This window comes from Mizuhopecten yessoensis, unplaced genomic scaffold, assembly GCF_002113885.1.
Source record: "Mizuhopecten yessoensis strain PY_sf001 unplaced genomic scaffold, ASM211388v2 scaffold10771, whole genome shotgun sequence".
NCBI lineage: Eukaryota > Metazoa > Mollusca > Bivalvia > Pectinida > Pectinidae > Mizuhopecten > Mizuhopecten yessoensis.
In genome coordinates, this window is record NW_018408713.1 from 1,569,505 (window position 1) to 1,587,171 (window position 17,667).

Genomic DNA, 17,667 nt, shown 5'->3' on the forward strand with positions numbered 1-17,667 from the left:
ACATGAACAGAAATATTACTCAAAGTGACAAAAAAACAATAAAACCACCTTATTCAATACCTAGCATACAGATTTCAGACTAAAAAGTATTTGAAACTAGCACCTCTGATTCTAAACAAGGAAAATGAAGAAATTTTAGCACACTGACTCCTTTGAGCCCCACCCTACAGCCCTTGGGGGTAGGGCTGGCTCAAAATTTTCAAAGTATCAAACTGTCAACTCAAGGTTATAATTCCAATCAAGTTATTGCCATGTAATATTCAAAGTATCATTTGCCATTATAAACCATAATAAATCCCCCCCCCCCCCCCTTCCCCAGGGGGTAAACGTGATGCCCCAGGGTCATAAACCTTAAGACTCTTCCATCTCTGAAGAGTAATTGATTCTACCATATCTGGGTCTTGAGAAGAAGATTTTTGAAATTTTAGTCAATTTGACCCGTTTTGGCCCTGCCCCTCAGGCCCCTGGGGACTTAAGACTAAACCGGCCACTATTCTTGTTGACCTTTGTCCATGGAAGGTCCCTACAAAATTTCATTGAAATTGGTTCAGGGGTTTTGGAGAAGAATATTTTTGAAATTTTAGTCAATTTGGCCCTTTTTGGCCCCGCCCCTCAGGCCCCTGGGGGCTTGGGACTAAACCGGCCACTTTTCTTGTTGACCTTTGTCAATGGAAGGTCCCTGCAAAATTTCATTGAAATTGGTTCAGGAGTTTTGGAGATGAAGTCGAAAATGTAAAATGTCTCAGGTGACCTAAAAAGACAGCGGGTCACACATATCACTGCGATATTGTTTCAAAATATTGGCGTCCGAATGTCAGTTCTTCGAACGATTCAAAATATTAGTTGGTGGTAAGTTTACGGTGGGATCTTAAACGAATTCATAACTTGTTTATAGTTGAAAATAAAAAAAAACATTTCATTTTTTAAAAACTTCACCAGAACTTTTATTGACACATGATCGTTCTTGTATCGAATTCCCTTTTCTACTCTAAAGCAAAAGTAGAATCACGTTTTCAGTTTTTTCCCAGGTGGACCATCGTCCACGAGGCCATTTGTTCTTTTCATATTAACTGGTAATACATTTGCGTCACTCGAAGCAGTTTTGGTAGAATGATCATCAGCTTTTGTGGATTTTTCTCCAGAATGACTTTGTTGGCACTCGGTAACGACAGGCTGGTGTGTTGTTTGTAGTCCCTTTACTTGCACAGCACTCATCGTGGATTTGCAGGCGCGCCTGGACTCTGTAACATCATAAATATGTTTTGTTCACTCAGCGTCCATCACATATATGTGAACTGTTATATGTGGTAATCCCTCATTACGTTGTCTACACGTTGTCGTCAATTACGAATAAGCAGTGTCTAAAGAACTGGGTTGGTGTCGAAGTTGACAGGATTTGTGTAATAGTTTGCATGATCACGAATGCATTGTTCCTTGCTCTGAATAGAATTTAGTATCATCGTCGACCGACGTTCACAAAGAAAGCACATTATCAGGAAAATGTAACCCACTATCACTCGAGTTTGTGATAGTAATATGCCTTTTTTGACGCAATGAAATGTATCATTGGATTCCGCAGAGTCCAAATACATGAACACCAACACGCTTCTCAGAGTATCTCAAACACTTGATTGGATTTATTACAAGTTAGAAAGAATAGGAATGAGTCTGATATATATTCTTACATTTGACTATTTGACTGTTTCGTCAATAATTTAAAAAAAAAAAAAAAAAAAAAAAGGAAAGAAAGGCGACGCCAATTTTGGTTTTCATCTTGATTTGTTGCCACACATGCTTCACAACAAAAATACACGTGATGATGTTAACACATTGATGGAAAACTACAGCATATCATGGAAATACGGACCACATATACATGCTGATAGCATAGTGACGAATTCTATATGCATCAGTCAGGTGGGTTATAACGAATATAAGCGAAATAATTAGAACGCAGCCCTGTAATAATCCGTGAAGTTGTAAGATAGCGATTGAAAACAAATGTGCGTTTGGTTTATTAGTGAATTGTATTGAGCAAAATTTCCTGTGATGGTTTTCCTTATATCCATGTGTGATTGACATGTAAAGAATCATTGGTATAGATTTGAATAAGTGCCCGTCAATTAACTATTGCTTTGAGGACAGAACTTTCTTACGCCACTCATTACAGCAGTGGTTTGTCTGATTAGGTTGTGCAAAACGTAAAAACGGAAACATCATTTACGAAATCCTATCAAATTTTGTCGAATTAATTGCTCTAATTAAAGGATAGAAAATCAGATTTGTTGTACTGAAAACAACATTGAAGTGAAATTCTAACAAACATGTCAGTCCATTTACAAACAGACTAAAAATTGCTTCTGACAAAAGTAGGATAGACATACAAGCAATATTTGTTTATTTAAGTCGCATGCCTAATGGCAGTTCACAAGATTATCTTAATGAGAATATTTTAGTCGACCTAATCAATCAATAAAGCATTTCTAAAGCTGTCTTCAAATGTTTCGCCAAAAGACATAAGGGCTGCCAATGTCAATGACGAATTAAACGAAATTACCAAGACCAAACATACACAGATATACAAAACGGTGATTTACGTACTGATGGAACACTGTCACGAAACACGAAAAAATGTAACAAATAAACGGAAAAGAAAAGAGAAGTTGACAAGCGACATAAACTGTGTTCCCATTTGTGACAAGACCACTAAATCGATACAGTTCAGCGTATGAAACTCATATTATGTTGTTATAAATTCCTTCCTCCGTGTAGTAAAAGTGTGTTCTATTTAAACAAAAACGGCTAAATATCCAACTTCTCTATATGAGGTTAAACTCAAAACGTGTTACTTAGAACTCGGATATACAAGTCTGTTTTTCGTACAATGGCCGTATACTTCCCTATATTACCATTCTATGGCACTCCCTCTTTAAAACCCTACAAAATTTCGGATTGCATTAATACAAACTGAAAAAGCCGTGGCGCACGAGTTGACGTTTTACAATATTTTGAACTTTATGCTGAACTTTATTCAGCAGATTTCAATTTCTACGATAGCGAAATACTCTCAAAATATTAAATATAACTATTGACTGGGTTGCTTTGGGATTTACAGTTTGTATGAATGACGCAGCTTTGCAGGCTATCAAAGCATTATGCCTAGCGCAATGCTTCAGTACTTTGTACATTTATTTCAGTGTATTTTTTTACAATGGCAGTTATTGTGGTGTTGTTGTTTTTTGTAAAATGACGTTTTCATGTGATCTTTCACATTTATATCTATTTTTGGACAATTGCAGTATGTGTCCGTGTTGTTAAATTACCTTTATTTCTATGTATTTTATCGCACAACACTATGTTTATCACAAGTTGTTTTAATGATAATAACAAACCCATCGTAACGAGATTTGATGTATAATATTCAAACATTAAATATTGATCTCGTAATTTGTTAATCGTTTCGTATCTGCTCAAGCACGTTGTTACAATGTTACATCTAATCCAATGTTTCATTCCCCAAAGCACCATCTAATTGGCATTTTATAAATCATTGATTTGTTACCATGTAAATGAACGGAGGTCATTTCACGCAAATGACACCCGTGCTATGTTACAACTCATTACAAAAATATTGGTTTCCATGGATAGAATTTGAGTTATTGGATGTAAATAACAAAAACTTTGCTTGACTAAGGAGCGCAAGAATTTGTATACATATTCTTTTGTACATAGTTTCAATAAGTGCGAAGTATCATCAAAATACTTTTGATAACACATACAGAAAGAACGTGACACCTATTTTCTATGTTGTGTTGAAATAAATCTGTTCCGCCTTACCGTTTACATTTAGGCGATATGGTGATTACTTTAAAGTCGACCTTGGTTCTAAATCTTCATGAAAGTTTACGAGATAGATTGGCCAGCCTAAATAAAAGTAATTGTTTTAACCTTAATGACTTGCGTTGTATGTATTCCTTTTTATATATAACACCTTGATTATGAATAACAAAACATATATGAAATTGATCGATTGTTATCGGTGTATATACTGCTGTGTGCGACAACTTAAAATTAATCAGAACGCTTTTGCAAGTGACTTTTTCAGTGTAGGGAGAAAAACGAGACCATAGTAAGATAGCATATATCTTAAAGCCATCATTATATGTCTGTCTCACCTGCATGAAATAGTACCGCCCGACAGTTCCTACAGACCGCTGCCTTCCCCTGGGCTTGTGTCATTCCAAACAGCATGGCTCTTATTATAGTTAAGGAAACTGTACAACCACGCATCCATCAACAGAAAAAATGTACTTTTTTTATAAACTTTTCATTAAATGACGCCGCGCATATCTAAATTATGTAATCACCATAGCAATGATTACACAGGGAAAACCCTGGACACAACAGGTTAGCATTAGTTGCCTCGTACGATCATGAAGTGGAAAACAGCTCATTATCGATAAACAAATACCCCTAATCAAAAACATTTCATGCACAGCTTCAATTACATTCTTCGTTCAGAATAAATGTATGTTACTGTAAAGTGTAAACATAAGGTATTTGGTCTGGCTTTGATTTCACGAATTACAGTAATCAACACACAACACAAATTATATGAATTAAGAAACCCCTTACTGAATACTTATGAACTTATAAATCGGATAATTACGATTTCCTTAATTCAAATATCCCCGTAAGGAAAGAATTGTTAAGGCTGCAGAAAACACTTAAGTGAAAGCAATGACCGTTATTTATTATACTAAACTATAAATCCACCGTTCAATTATAATTCGAGATTATGTACGATACATCTGGTTCTGATACTAACAGCAATGTAGACTATACCAACTTATAATATAACAACTGATTAGATGTTCATGCTTTTGAACGTACCCTACAAATAAACCCGGTCCCAAATATCCCCTTGGCCTGTCGTATCGATGCCATGATGAACTAATGGAACTCTTGAAATCTGTCTATCTTTTTTTCACATCTAAATGATCACCATCTTTTGATTGAAACACACAAACTGTTTAACTATTTTGTTACCAATTTGGCCTGTGTGACCTTATAGTGTTGAAGGACCGTTATTCTGTAAGGGTACTTATTTTTGCGGACACACATTTTAGCGTAATAACGAATTTTATCAAACAAACGCATTGATAAATTAAGAGTATTCACAACAGATGCATTAGCGCAATATTCAAAGCGCGAAAATCAGAATACCGCTAATATGCATATACTAGAAATATGTTAAGTCTTGGCTACAATGTACACCATTGTACATGCCGCCAATCCAACGATTATTTTTCGACATTAAAGGAGCTCAATGTCTATGAAAGACAGCAATATAAAATAGTGCTGTTCATTACTCTAATGAAAGCCAACTCCACAGCCCACACACACAATCACTCATCGTATATACATTCTTTTTACTGACAACCAAACACAAATTAGGATGGCGTGCAGCAGAGATAAGGATGGACAAATTATGTTTACAACCCTTGAAGATCGATTATTTCAGCATTGTGGGCTTTTTAAAGGATCATAACATATCACATATCTCCTTCATTGTGATGTAGCAATGCAATAAACGTAAATGATCTCTGATTAAATGTATTTTCGTATGAAACTGTCAAAACGAAAACGAAAACTATTTTTGAGAGTCGTTTAAATGAGACCAAGCAAATTAGTAAAATTGTTATCAGAATGAAGTACAATGTAGCATAATTAAATAAACGTTTATTTGCATACAGCAAACTGGCAATCAAAATTAGCCTGAAACTTGCCACTAGATAATTTGCATACCAAATTCGGTTGAAATCGTTATATTTTAGGATAGTTTGAATGGAAACTAATTCACCTACATATGTATCACCTGTGTGTAGAATCATCATATTATACGAAAATATGTACAGTATGCATCTAATTAGCAATCGAACTTTCCCTGCCACTTGCCAATCAGAATGTGCATACCAAACAGATTTGAAATCCAGGTAGTTTTGGGGATTTATTATAGGAATAGCCAAACTCGACATACGGACAGACCGACGGACAGATAGAAAAACGGACGAACACAAATGAATATCCCTCTTTTCTCCGAAAGCGAGAAAATTAAATCGCCAATAAATATTTTGTTTAACATTGTTCATGTATCGTATAAGTTGAGCTTAATTTTACATTTATATTAAATATTTCTGGACCAACAAAAACATCGAGACAAGATATTTAATGTCTACATAAGACAACATTAAGGAAGATTATTACGTCTTATGGTATCGCTATGACAAACCTATGGCAAACGAAGTATTGCTATGTCAACTACACCAAGTGAAATATATCATATCACATAAAATACTAAACTACAGCTTCAACACAAAAGGACAGGCTTTCAAACGAAAGGAAAAGACAACACAAACCAAAAAAACACGAAAACAAAGAAAAGACATTATCAACCTTCAGAAAATAAAATAATAAAAAGAGGCACTAACAATAATATAGTGAATAGGCACAGTATCTTAAACTTAGTGGGTATGTCCGATAAACGTCCGATAATACGTTGATCGCGCAAAAGCAAATACAATTTGAATAAAAACCTTTATATTATTTTTAAAATTAAAAACAAACTCGTGAAATAAAAACCTTTACATTATTGTGTTATATTAATTACAAAAACAAACAACTGAATACACTTTTTGAATATTCAAAATGCATCAGGTTTTTTCTTCTGATCAGTGAATGGTGTGCATGAGAAGACATAGCAGGTTATGTTTTGTAGAAGCTACACATGCTTTTGCTGAAGATATATATCAAGAAAATAAATACGGGCTTCATCGTCCGGTAATGACATATCAAGATTACGTATAGGATAAAATGATTAAGTGCCATCAGCATGACAGTCCAGTGATACATTGCGGAGTGACATACATAAAGTCAGTAAATTTATTTTGAAGCCGGCAGATTTGCCGAAGATGGCTGCAGAATCAATCGTTAAACCTTCGAGAGCTTGTTGAGATTGAAGGATTATTTATTTGACAATAATGAAGTCGAAAATATCTGTACATCAGGACACTTAGTGAATACACTAAAAATACAAAGACAATACGTCTTTTAGTGTGGTATCTAGTTTCACTTTAACTCGGAATGAATATCCTTCATAATATAATGTAATCTGAAAAAGATTGACATTTTTTATTCAATGAGATGCATGGAGCATGCACATCTGTCAACCTTCATAAAGTGCGTAGGTAAGCTGAGAATAAAGGACACAAGAGGTATATTCACCTTAACCTTACACCACAAGGATTCGAGAGATGCGGGTTGATGACAACCATGTTCAAATTTTATATAAGCCCTCAATATCTCATTCGAAAATATGCAATTTTTTGTTCAACAAAAGAGTCGATACTTTTCATTATGCTCAGCAGTGTTCTTTTGTTATTGCGTTGTCCCTAACCTAGATCTCGCTTTGAGGATGTGGCATTGTCTGTACTTGTTCTAGATATACATGACGGAGGTCTTCAAAGAACCAGCTTACGCTTACCCTTCCGGAACACAAGGTTTGCAAATACAAAGTTTGACCAAATGTGTTACCCCTAAATCTGTGATGTATTTGCTAAACATAATTTCAAACTCGTCCCAAGCATATATGACACTCGAGAACGTTGTTACAGCTTCTTTGATAAAGGTGAATCAAACGATTATGTGTCAACACAAAAGGTCACCAATCAACCAAATGCTGAATATATAACAACAGAAACTAAGGAAACGAAAGGAAAGACTTCGGCAAACTCTTCAAAATGGCGAAAAAATCAGGTGCACTACAATATTAATAAACATTCTCTGCACCACACGTGGCATCTTTCATAGTCTCTCAAACAAATACAGGAGAGTATGTAGGTCACCAACAAAAACAGGACATGATAAACAGTTCTATGATCTATGAAGTCCTAAGAAGTCGGAGCCATCAAAAAACGCAGAGAATGATACACCTATTTTAATGCAAGTTGTTTTGGAATATTTATCTGAAAGCTTAAGCAAACAATACTTTAACACAGTAAAGCAGGTTTCCAAATATATGTCTCCTATTAATAATCTTTCTGAATTTACATGTAAATAGGGGTTTCTAAATATATGTCTCCTATTAATAATCTTCCTGAATATACATTTAAATAAGGGTTTCCGACACTTTCAGATATCTACATGAGCAATGTATTTTTCACATTACAATAACATATACATTTCTTTATACATAATGAATTCCACTTTCACACATACTTTCATACTAATTAATATTGCTCTTTTTGTAAGTGGTATTTTATTATTGATAGAATAACTATGAATCATGCTAAACATGGCAAAAGCGTGACGTTATTCGACGTGCAAGATTGCGTGCAGAAACCCTCTACACAGGTTATTGTCAATGAACCTGCAAGATTGGGGAGATTTCGTAATCATTATCATACAATATACTTGTTTATATCATCTAAAGTCGCTTTCCAACCCAAAAGGTTAACCCTTTCGCCACTGTAGACCCATAATGGACTCATCCAGATCAATGCATGGTAGAGTTCACTAAAGTTACATAGGGATGAAAGGGTTAATTGAGTTAGCATTGAGAATAACAAATAGCCATATTAAACTCCCCCACCCCCGACACAATTGTGTTTAAATCTGCAATCTTTATTTTGATGAAAGGATACAGGTTGGCAACGTCATATGGTCCACGGATGGAAGAAGCCTGCAAACAAATGAATGAAACACATGTGACTACATCGGTGAAGCTAGGGATAGGAAAGTTAGAAATCCAAGTTAGCCCAAATTCTTGTTGAAACGAAACGGGAGGTGTGTAACACCTCTTACTGATATGATTCTCAACCATTAAAGGAGTACTGGTTAATTTCAAATTAATAATAACAAGTGGATATATTAAGAACCATGTCACTACTCAAATGAGATCATTGTGGCCATCGAAATCGTTAATTTATTTTCCGTATTGTTAATAATCTGGTACGGAAGGACATCTTACTGTCAATGTTCACCATCTCAATTATTACTCCTGAATGAGACACTAAAGCCAGTCGATTACTTGTATGTATATGTAAGTATCGATGAAGAAAACTGCTGTCATGTTACATACAGCCAACTAATTTGTTCAAACATCAATGATTCATTTAAAAACTGAAATTAGAACGTACATACATCGTATATCAACGCACATATTGTTTCTGCTCGATTAATTTTTTTCAAATAATTTTATTGATCGTTTTTCTCATAAAAATGTATCAACCTATCAAAAAGTAAAGCCCTGTAAAAAAGAAACGTTAAATTATGCTATAATGAGAAATGTAATTGCAAGACAAACCCATTGAAATTTTACCCATGTGCGCATCGTCATTGAGAGAAACGTATTTTAAATACAACTGTATATTAAGTTTTAATTGGGAAAAGTCTATATTATATTCATAACCCAATGTGATGCATATACAAGAAACTTTACCTGTTCACACCCACTTGATAAAATCACATTCTGAAATTCAAAATATCAGTTGTGTAAGCAATTGTCTCAAGCATGCAAATTCAAATTGGTATTAAGACAACGTCAAGATCGACACTGAAAATGTATTGAACCACTCTTTGATGCAATCACATGCCACAAATAATGGGTTGAAATCTGTTAGGGCATTTTATATAAGGATACCTGAATAGCGTGCAAGAAAAAAACAGGTATGCGGAAACTGATCGCAATTATATTTATTTAAGCATGAAAATTGGTATTTAAAAACTTTTGTTGCATCAGTTGAACATATTCTTTTTCATAACATCAACAGTTTCACTGGACAAAAATGTCCAGGTGTATAGTATTATTTTCATTTTATAAATTTAAGACAATTTTGATAAATTAATGGTTAATGTATTTGACAATCAACCACAAAACGTACCTTGCCTTTACAGACACTGACTAATGACTGTGTATTGTGGATCATGTCTACCCTTGAACTCGAGTCCATAACAGCGGGGCTGTATTGTATCTCAAAGTGTATCCCTCTCTCAATGGCCTGGTGAATAAACGATAAACAGTGTTAACTGCGAACCAAGTTAACAATATTAAGCAACTTCCCTTTCTCCAATTTTGCCCCAATTCCTTGCCCCCTGACAAAAAAAATGTAAAATAGTTGGAGACCCTACATACCCTTGAAATATATATATTTAGATGCTGAAAAACATGCCAGAGGGATGAATGTATTCATAAAATTGTTTTCGCGTCAATTAAAACTGAAAATGTACATGTACATGTTAGTGAAAGTAACACCATTAATATCAGAGCCGATATTTCTGCTCCAACGTGTACAAGGCCATTACTACAGCGAAATATGCCAAACCAAACACTACCGGTACCAGTGTTCCTGTTCAAGCATCTACATTGTAACAGGCTATTATTACATTAAAAAATGTGTAAAATACACGCGAAGCACATACACAAACCAAGACCAACATTCCTGTTCAGTATTTATAAGTTTATACATATAAAAAACAAATGACAAGAGTTTCTTTGTACCTCCCTAGTGCGCTTTCACCTCTTTAGGGGTTCATCAGAGGAACTATTCATATTTACTGTTTATATTTTTATACATATATTTGTGTAAAAAGGGTTCAATGTACAAAGAAATATTTATGTGGAATCTTGAAGAGAAACTTCCATTATGTACAGCTGTCTGGATTAAAGAGTATACGCTACAAAGGATAAATTGCAGTCAGCTACAACTTGTACCAAATAAACACAGATTGTCGTTAAAGACCTGAAAAATTGACATTTTTGAAATATTGAATTATTTGAAATTACTTTTACCCTTTTAAACGCCAGAATTATTGTTCTTGTGTATTTATACTTTGCTCCAATACCCTTAATGTAAGTAACTGCTCACGGTTTGCAAAATAAGGCATATTTTACACAGATGTTTCTTTTTCAGTAGGGCTCATTGTAACACTTTTTAAACATTGTTTGTCTACTTACATACTGTACCTATTACCGTATTTGACTGCAAATAAGCCTCCAACTCTAGTGCATGAACATGGACCAAAAGTAGGGAGGGGCTTAATTGCGAGCACCTCCCCTGTTCACAAATATCAGCCATCTTGGATATACCACTGTTTTGATCTAAGCCACACTTAATATCATTTACATGTACCTATAGTTGTTCCTGTTGTCACCGAAAGCTGTTCAGTTCATGGTGCTGTTGTTTTTCTTAATTTATTTTCTTTTATCAATTGGTCTCAATAATTCAATTTATCAAACACCAATTTTGTAAATTTCAAGGCCGCACAAACACTTTTTTAAGCATGGCCTAACAATGTTCCTCCTATATATACAAATTGATTTGCATCAGTTTACATGTTCATTTCGAGGCAAAAACATATCTTTAGATCGCTAGTCAAGCCTACTGTCTATCTGGTGGACGAACACACTCGTTATGGACACAACATATAATTTAGTTAAACATCAAATGAATACTCACCATTGTAAATATCTGTAGGGCGGGAATACCTATAATAAACTCATAACATCATCCCCACAACATGGTTTCCATAAGAATTGAATGAGAAGAGGAAAGCAGTACATGGGAAAACTTAATTAGTTACGTTTGTATTTTATCTTGCTCTGGCCATTCAGGGACAATGATGGCATTACATGCTGAGAGTAATATGTAGGAAGAGCATGGAAAAGAGGTCTCACCGTGTTCACTGAAGGTCGTCTTATGAAGTATGGTAGTTTCTGTGTCACGTCTATAATGATGATGTCAATATCAAGTGTCATGCAAGCCAGCTAAAATGAATATTAAAAAAGAAAATCAAATCTTGACATGGAACACTACCGCCTGCAAATAACACAGTGACACCCATCACTAATGTTATTACGAAATCGATGTTGTAGGCTGTCAGTGAGGAAAGCATTTGATTGAAAATAATTATGCTAGTGTTGCAATTATACACGAAATGAGATGTGTGGAAAAAAACCTCTTTCGGTGATGGGGACCCCGTTATCAAGTGTCAAAAGGTTGCTGACAACAATGTACATTCAGAGATTTTAAATAAAACAGCCTTATGAACCTATCAATAGTGACATTAATTCATGTGCACTACCTGTCAAATGTGTCATCAATTCGTGTGCAATACCTGTAAAATGTGACATCAATTCGTGTGCAATGCCTGTCAAATGTGTCATCCATTTGTGTACATTACCTGTCAAATGGGTCATCAATTCGTGTACCTTACCTGTCAAATGTGTCATCAATTCGTGTGCAATACCTGTCAAATCTTTCATCACTTCGTGTACAATACCTGTCAAATATTTCATCAATTCGTGTGCAATACCTGTCAAATGTGTCATCAATTCGTGTACATTACCTGTCAAATGTGTCATTCAATTCGTGTACATTACCTGTCAAATGTGTCATCAATTTGTGTGCAATACCTGTCAAATGTGTCATCAATTCGTGTGCAATACCTGTCAAATATTTCATCAATTCGTGTGCAATACCTGTCAAATATTTCATCAATTCGTGTGCAATACCTGTCAAATATTTCATCAATTCGTGTATAATACCTGTCAAATGTGTCATCAATTCGTGTACATTACCTATCAAATGTTTCATCAATTCGTTTACATTACCTGTCAAATGTGTCATCAATATGTGTGCAATACCTGTCAAATGTGTCATCAATTTGTGTGCAGTACCTTTAAAATGTGTCATCAATTCGTGTGCAATACCTGTAAAATGTTTCATAAATTCGTGTACATTACCTGTCAAATGTGTCATCAGTTCGTGTGCAATACCTGTCAAATGTGTCATCAATTCGTGTCCATTACCTGTCAAATGTGTCATCAATTCGTGTACATTACCTGTGAAATGTGTCATCAATTCGTGTGCAATACCTGTCAAATGAGTCATCAATTTGTGTGCAGTACCTGTAAAATGTGCCATCAATTCGTGTGCAATACCTGTCAAATGTGTCATCATTTTGTGTGCCTGTAAAATGTTTCATAAATTCGTGTACATTACCTGTCAAATATGTCATCAATTCGTGTGCAATACCTGTCAAATGAGTCATCAATTTGTGTGCAGTACCTGTAAAATGTGTCATCAATTCGTGTGCAATACCTGTAAAATGTTTCATAAATTCGTGTACATTACCTGTCAAATGTTTCATAAAATTCGTGTACATTACCTGTCAAATGTGCGATCAATTCGTGTGCAATACCTGTCAAATGTGTCATTAATTCGTGTACATTACCTGTCAAATGTGTCATCAGTTCGTGTGCAATACCTGTCAAATGTGTCATCAATTCGTGTGCAATACCTGTCAAATGAGTCATCAATTTGTGTGCAGTACCTGTAAAATGTGACATCAATTCGTGTGCAATACCTGTCAAATGTTTTAGAAATTCGTGTACGTTACCTGTCAAATGTGTCATCAATTCGTGTGCATTACCTGTCAAATGTGTCATCAATTCGTGTGCAATACCTGTCAAATGTGTCATCAATTCGTGTACATTACCTGTCAAATGTTTCATAAAATTCGTGTACATTACCTGTCAAATGTGCCATCAATTCGTGTGCAATACCTGTCAAATGTGTCATCAATTCGTGTACATTACCTGTCAAATGTGTCATCAATTCGTGTACATTACCTATCAAATGTTTCTGACATCAATTTGTGTACATTACCTGTCAAATGTGTCATTAATTCGTGTACATTACCTGTCAAATGTGTCATCAATTCGTGTGCATTACCTGTCAAATGTGTCATCAATTCGTGTGCAATACCTTTCAAATGTTTCATCAATTCGTTCATCAATTCGTGTACATTACCTTTCAAATGTGTAATTAATTCGTGTGCAATACCTGTCAAATGTGTCATCAATTCGTGTGCAATACCTTTCAAATGTTTCATCAATTCGTGTACATTACCTATCAAATGTTTCATCAATTTGTGTGCAATACCTTTCAAATGTTTCATCAATATGTGTGCAATACCTGTCAAATGTGTCATCAATTCGTGTGCAATACCTGTAAAATGTGTCATCAATTCGTGTGCAATACCTGTCAAATATTTCATCAATTCGTGTGCAATACCTGTCAAATATTTCATCAATTCGTGTATAATACCTGTCAAATGTGTCATCAATTCGTGTACATTACCTGTCAAATGTGTCATCAATTCGTGTGCAATACCTGTCAAATGTGTCATTAATTCGTGTACATTACCTGTCAAATGTGTCATCAGTTCGTGTGCAATACCTGTCAAATGTGTCATCAATTTGTGTACATTACCTGTCAAATGTGACATCAATTCGTGTACATTACCTGTCAAATGTGTCATCAATTCGTGTGCAATACCTGTCAAATGTGTCATCAATTCGTGTGCAATACCTTTCAAATGTTTCATCAATTCGTGTACATTACCTATCAAATGTTTCATCAATTTGTGTGCAATACCTTTCAAATGTTTCATCAATATGTGTGCAATACCTGTCAAATGTGTCATCAATTTGTGTGCATTATCTTTCAAGTGACGTGTCACCCATCAGTCAATACGTTTTACAGGTTTCTTAATTATTAATTACTGTCTACCCGCTAAATCTCATTGGAGCGAAAGCAAATCTTATTCAATCGTCCCTCATTGGAACTCCTCTGAAATATGAACAAAGTACACACACATGTTAATAATTGCATCTATAACATTTTGTAATTGATACCGCATATTAATAATGAATCAAACTGTATTCTACAGCTGTTTCGTCATGCCAGGACTCATCGGTAAAGACGTGAGCTAAAAACGTGGAAATGTAATCACTTGATTTTTCAAGTCATTTCGCATGCAAGAACTTACTACAAATATAATTATTTCTGTGATACCTGTTGACTGCTGAGGGCAAACATAAAGCAGAAGGTTTCATGAGATGCAAGTTGAAGACTATGTGGTCGCAATCAGTATCTCATTGGCATACATTATATTTCCATGTTATGAAAGATCAACGTTTTTATCCTGTGTGCCTGTCATATCGTTATCACAAACCCGGTTCTATATTTTAGGATGTGACATTACTAGGACCTTTGCTAGATCCACACGAAGGTTGGCATCATGAAGCAGAGGCCCATATCAATCTAATTTCACGTTTTCAAAGGACTTTATGTAAACTTGCCATTTGTTTGCTAGTTTATTGATTTTTATTTCAAATGAAAGTTTTGTTGATACTTAAAGATTGCTTATCTGCAAAAAATCATTGCCAAAGAGCAAAACTTATGCGATGATTACAAATAAATGATGTTTTTCTCCCCATCAGTGTTCTTGTTTGTCGGTCAAAAATCAAATCATCCCCAAAAATAATAATATTGACATGCGTGAAAGATCTGCTCTAACAATCCAGAACAAATTACTCACATGGAATGTTTTCTCTGAAGTAGGTTGAACGGCCACCAAATCAAACTTCTGAATATCCTCTTGAGCCTGAAATGAATCAAACAACACACATGTCAGGTTTCTGCTGACCATTAAATTGACTTCTTAAGACCTGCAGAAACGTGTTATCCGGTCCCTTGTCTGCCTCAAAGATCACCGAGGAGTCAAGAGCCCCTTCACTATCATCACGTTTCCATTCTTACTCCATACTGCAGATACATGTCTATCTGCTGTCAGTATTTATGTCTCCCTCCATTTTACATTGCAGATACATGTCTAAGTCTACAAATTCTTTACATTGACTGTATCGAACTATAGTAAACAAAGAATGAATAATGCTTAATATGTTTAAATGAAATTACTTTATTACGAATAGAAGACTCCAAAGTCCAATTGGAAGACTGACAGTAATCAAAACTTTAATAATATCTCAACTTAATCATCTATTTATTTCAATCCCAAATCCTGACGAAAACTTTATCAAAAATCTTAACACAGAACTATACAACTTTTTGTGGAATAGTAAAGTTGACAAAATAAAAAGGGATGTTGTAATTAAAGAATATATAAATGGTGGACTAAGAATGCTTCATACTGACTCCTTTATCAACTCACTTAAATGTACATGGATTCGCAGGCTTAACAATGGAAGTGGCAAATGGACAAATATATTATATACGAAATTAGATAAGGATAAGTTAGCTAATTGTGGGACTGAATATATTGAACAGAGTATTAAGAACACTAATACCTTGTTTTGGAAAGATGTTTAAAAAGCGTGGCTAAAGATAATACAGGCAAATAATACAAACAGCTATGAATCCTTTCTTAAAACTCCGATTTGGTTTAGTAATGAAATAGAAATAGCACGCAAAACTATCTTTTACAAAGAATGGTTTCTAAAAGGATTAAACGTAGATATAATATACGATCTAATTTTTTAAAATACCAGGGCATAATATCTGTAATTTCAACCCTGGCATCCTCCTTAAACACTTACTGAGGAAGTAAAATATTTGAAAAAAAAAATAAAAAAATACGAAAGCCTATTGAGCTAATTTTTCGTAGAAGAAAAACACATTTCGCAATATTACGAGAAACTTTGCATAATATCATCATATCGCAAAAAAAACTACGAAAATGAGCTCAATTGAATTTGGTACTTTATATCTAAAAGGAGCTAAATGTAAATTTACACTTTGATGCATGCAACAACAAATATCTGAATTTTAACCTAATTAATCTTGTTTTTCAAACATATTTAGCATTAAATGAACAATTGATATAAAAACAATGAAATTAAAGTCAATTTCTTCTGTCATCTAATGAACACTGCATCAATTATTAAAGAAAACACTTTTGAAATTTCAACAATAGCTTGCAAGAAATGTTTTCTATAAAAATTTAATCCATCAAAACTAACACTGCCAACAAAAATAGCAAGTGACAATGAATTCCACACCCTCTCACATATGGCTCCAGGGAGTGGTATATATCAAAACACATTTCGCAATGTTACGAGAAACTTTGCATAATATCATCATATCGCAAAAAAATCTACGAAAATGAGCTCAATTGAATTTGGTACTTTATATCTAAGAGGAGCTAAATGTAAATTTACACTTTTTTGCTGCATGCAACAACAAATATCTGAATTTTAACCTAATTAATCTTGTTTTTCAAACATATTTAGCATTAAATGAACAACTGATATAAAAACAATGAAATTAAAGTCAATTTCTTCTGTCATCTAATGAACACTGCATTAATTATTAAAGAAAACACTTTTGAAATTTCAACAATAGCTTGCAAGAAATGTTTTCTATACAAATTTAATCCATCAAAACTAACACTGCCAACAAAAATAGCAAGTGACAATGAATTCCACACCCTCTCACATATGGCTCCAGGGAGTGGTATATATCAAAACACATTTCGCAATGTTACGAGAAACTTTGCATAATATCATCATATCGCAAAAAAATCTACGAAAATGAGCTCAATTGAATTTGGTACTTTATATCTAAGAGGAGCTAAATGTAAATTTACACTTTTTTGCTGCATGCAACAACAAATATCTGAATTTTAACCTAATTAATCTTGTTTTTCAAACATATTTAGCATTAAATGAACAACTGATATAAAAACAATGAAATTAAAGTCAATTTCTTCTGTCATCTAATGAACACTGCATTAATTATTAAA

The 17,667-nt window shown here is 34.3% G+C and overlaps 1 protein-coding gene across 1 annotated transcript in view; it reads right to left on the reverse strand.

Moving 5' to 3' along the window:
• Positions 1-931: 931 nt before the first annotated feature.
• The window catches only part of LOC110462298 (ribonuclease P protein subunit p30-like), a 25,574-nt gene continuing 8,838 nt past the window's right edge, over positions 932-17,667 (reverse strand). The window contains exons 5-11 of the mRNA XM_021516210.1: positions 15,445-15,510; positions 11,735-11,824; positions 9,942-10,058; positions 9,500-9,529; positions 8,703-8,740; positions 4,176-4,255; positions 932-1,241 (exon numbers count right to left, since the gene is read on the reverse strand). Coding sequence (XP_021371885.1) covers positions 1,006-1,241; positions 4,176-4,255; positions 8,703-8,740; positions 9,500-9,529; positions 9,942-10,058; positions 11,735-11,824; positions 15,445-15,510 — 657 coding nt within the window. The 3' untranslated portion in view covers positions 932-1,005. The remainder of the gene's footprint in view (positions 1,242-4,175; positions 4,256-8,702; positions 8,741-9,499; positions 9,530-9,941; positions 10,059-11,734; positions 11,825-15,444; positions 15,511-17,667) is intronic.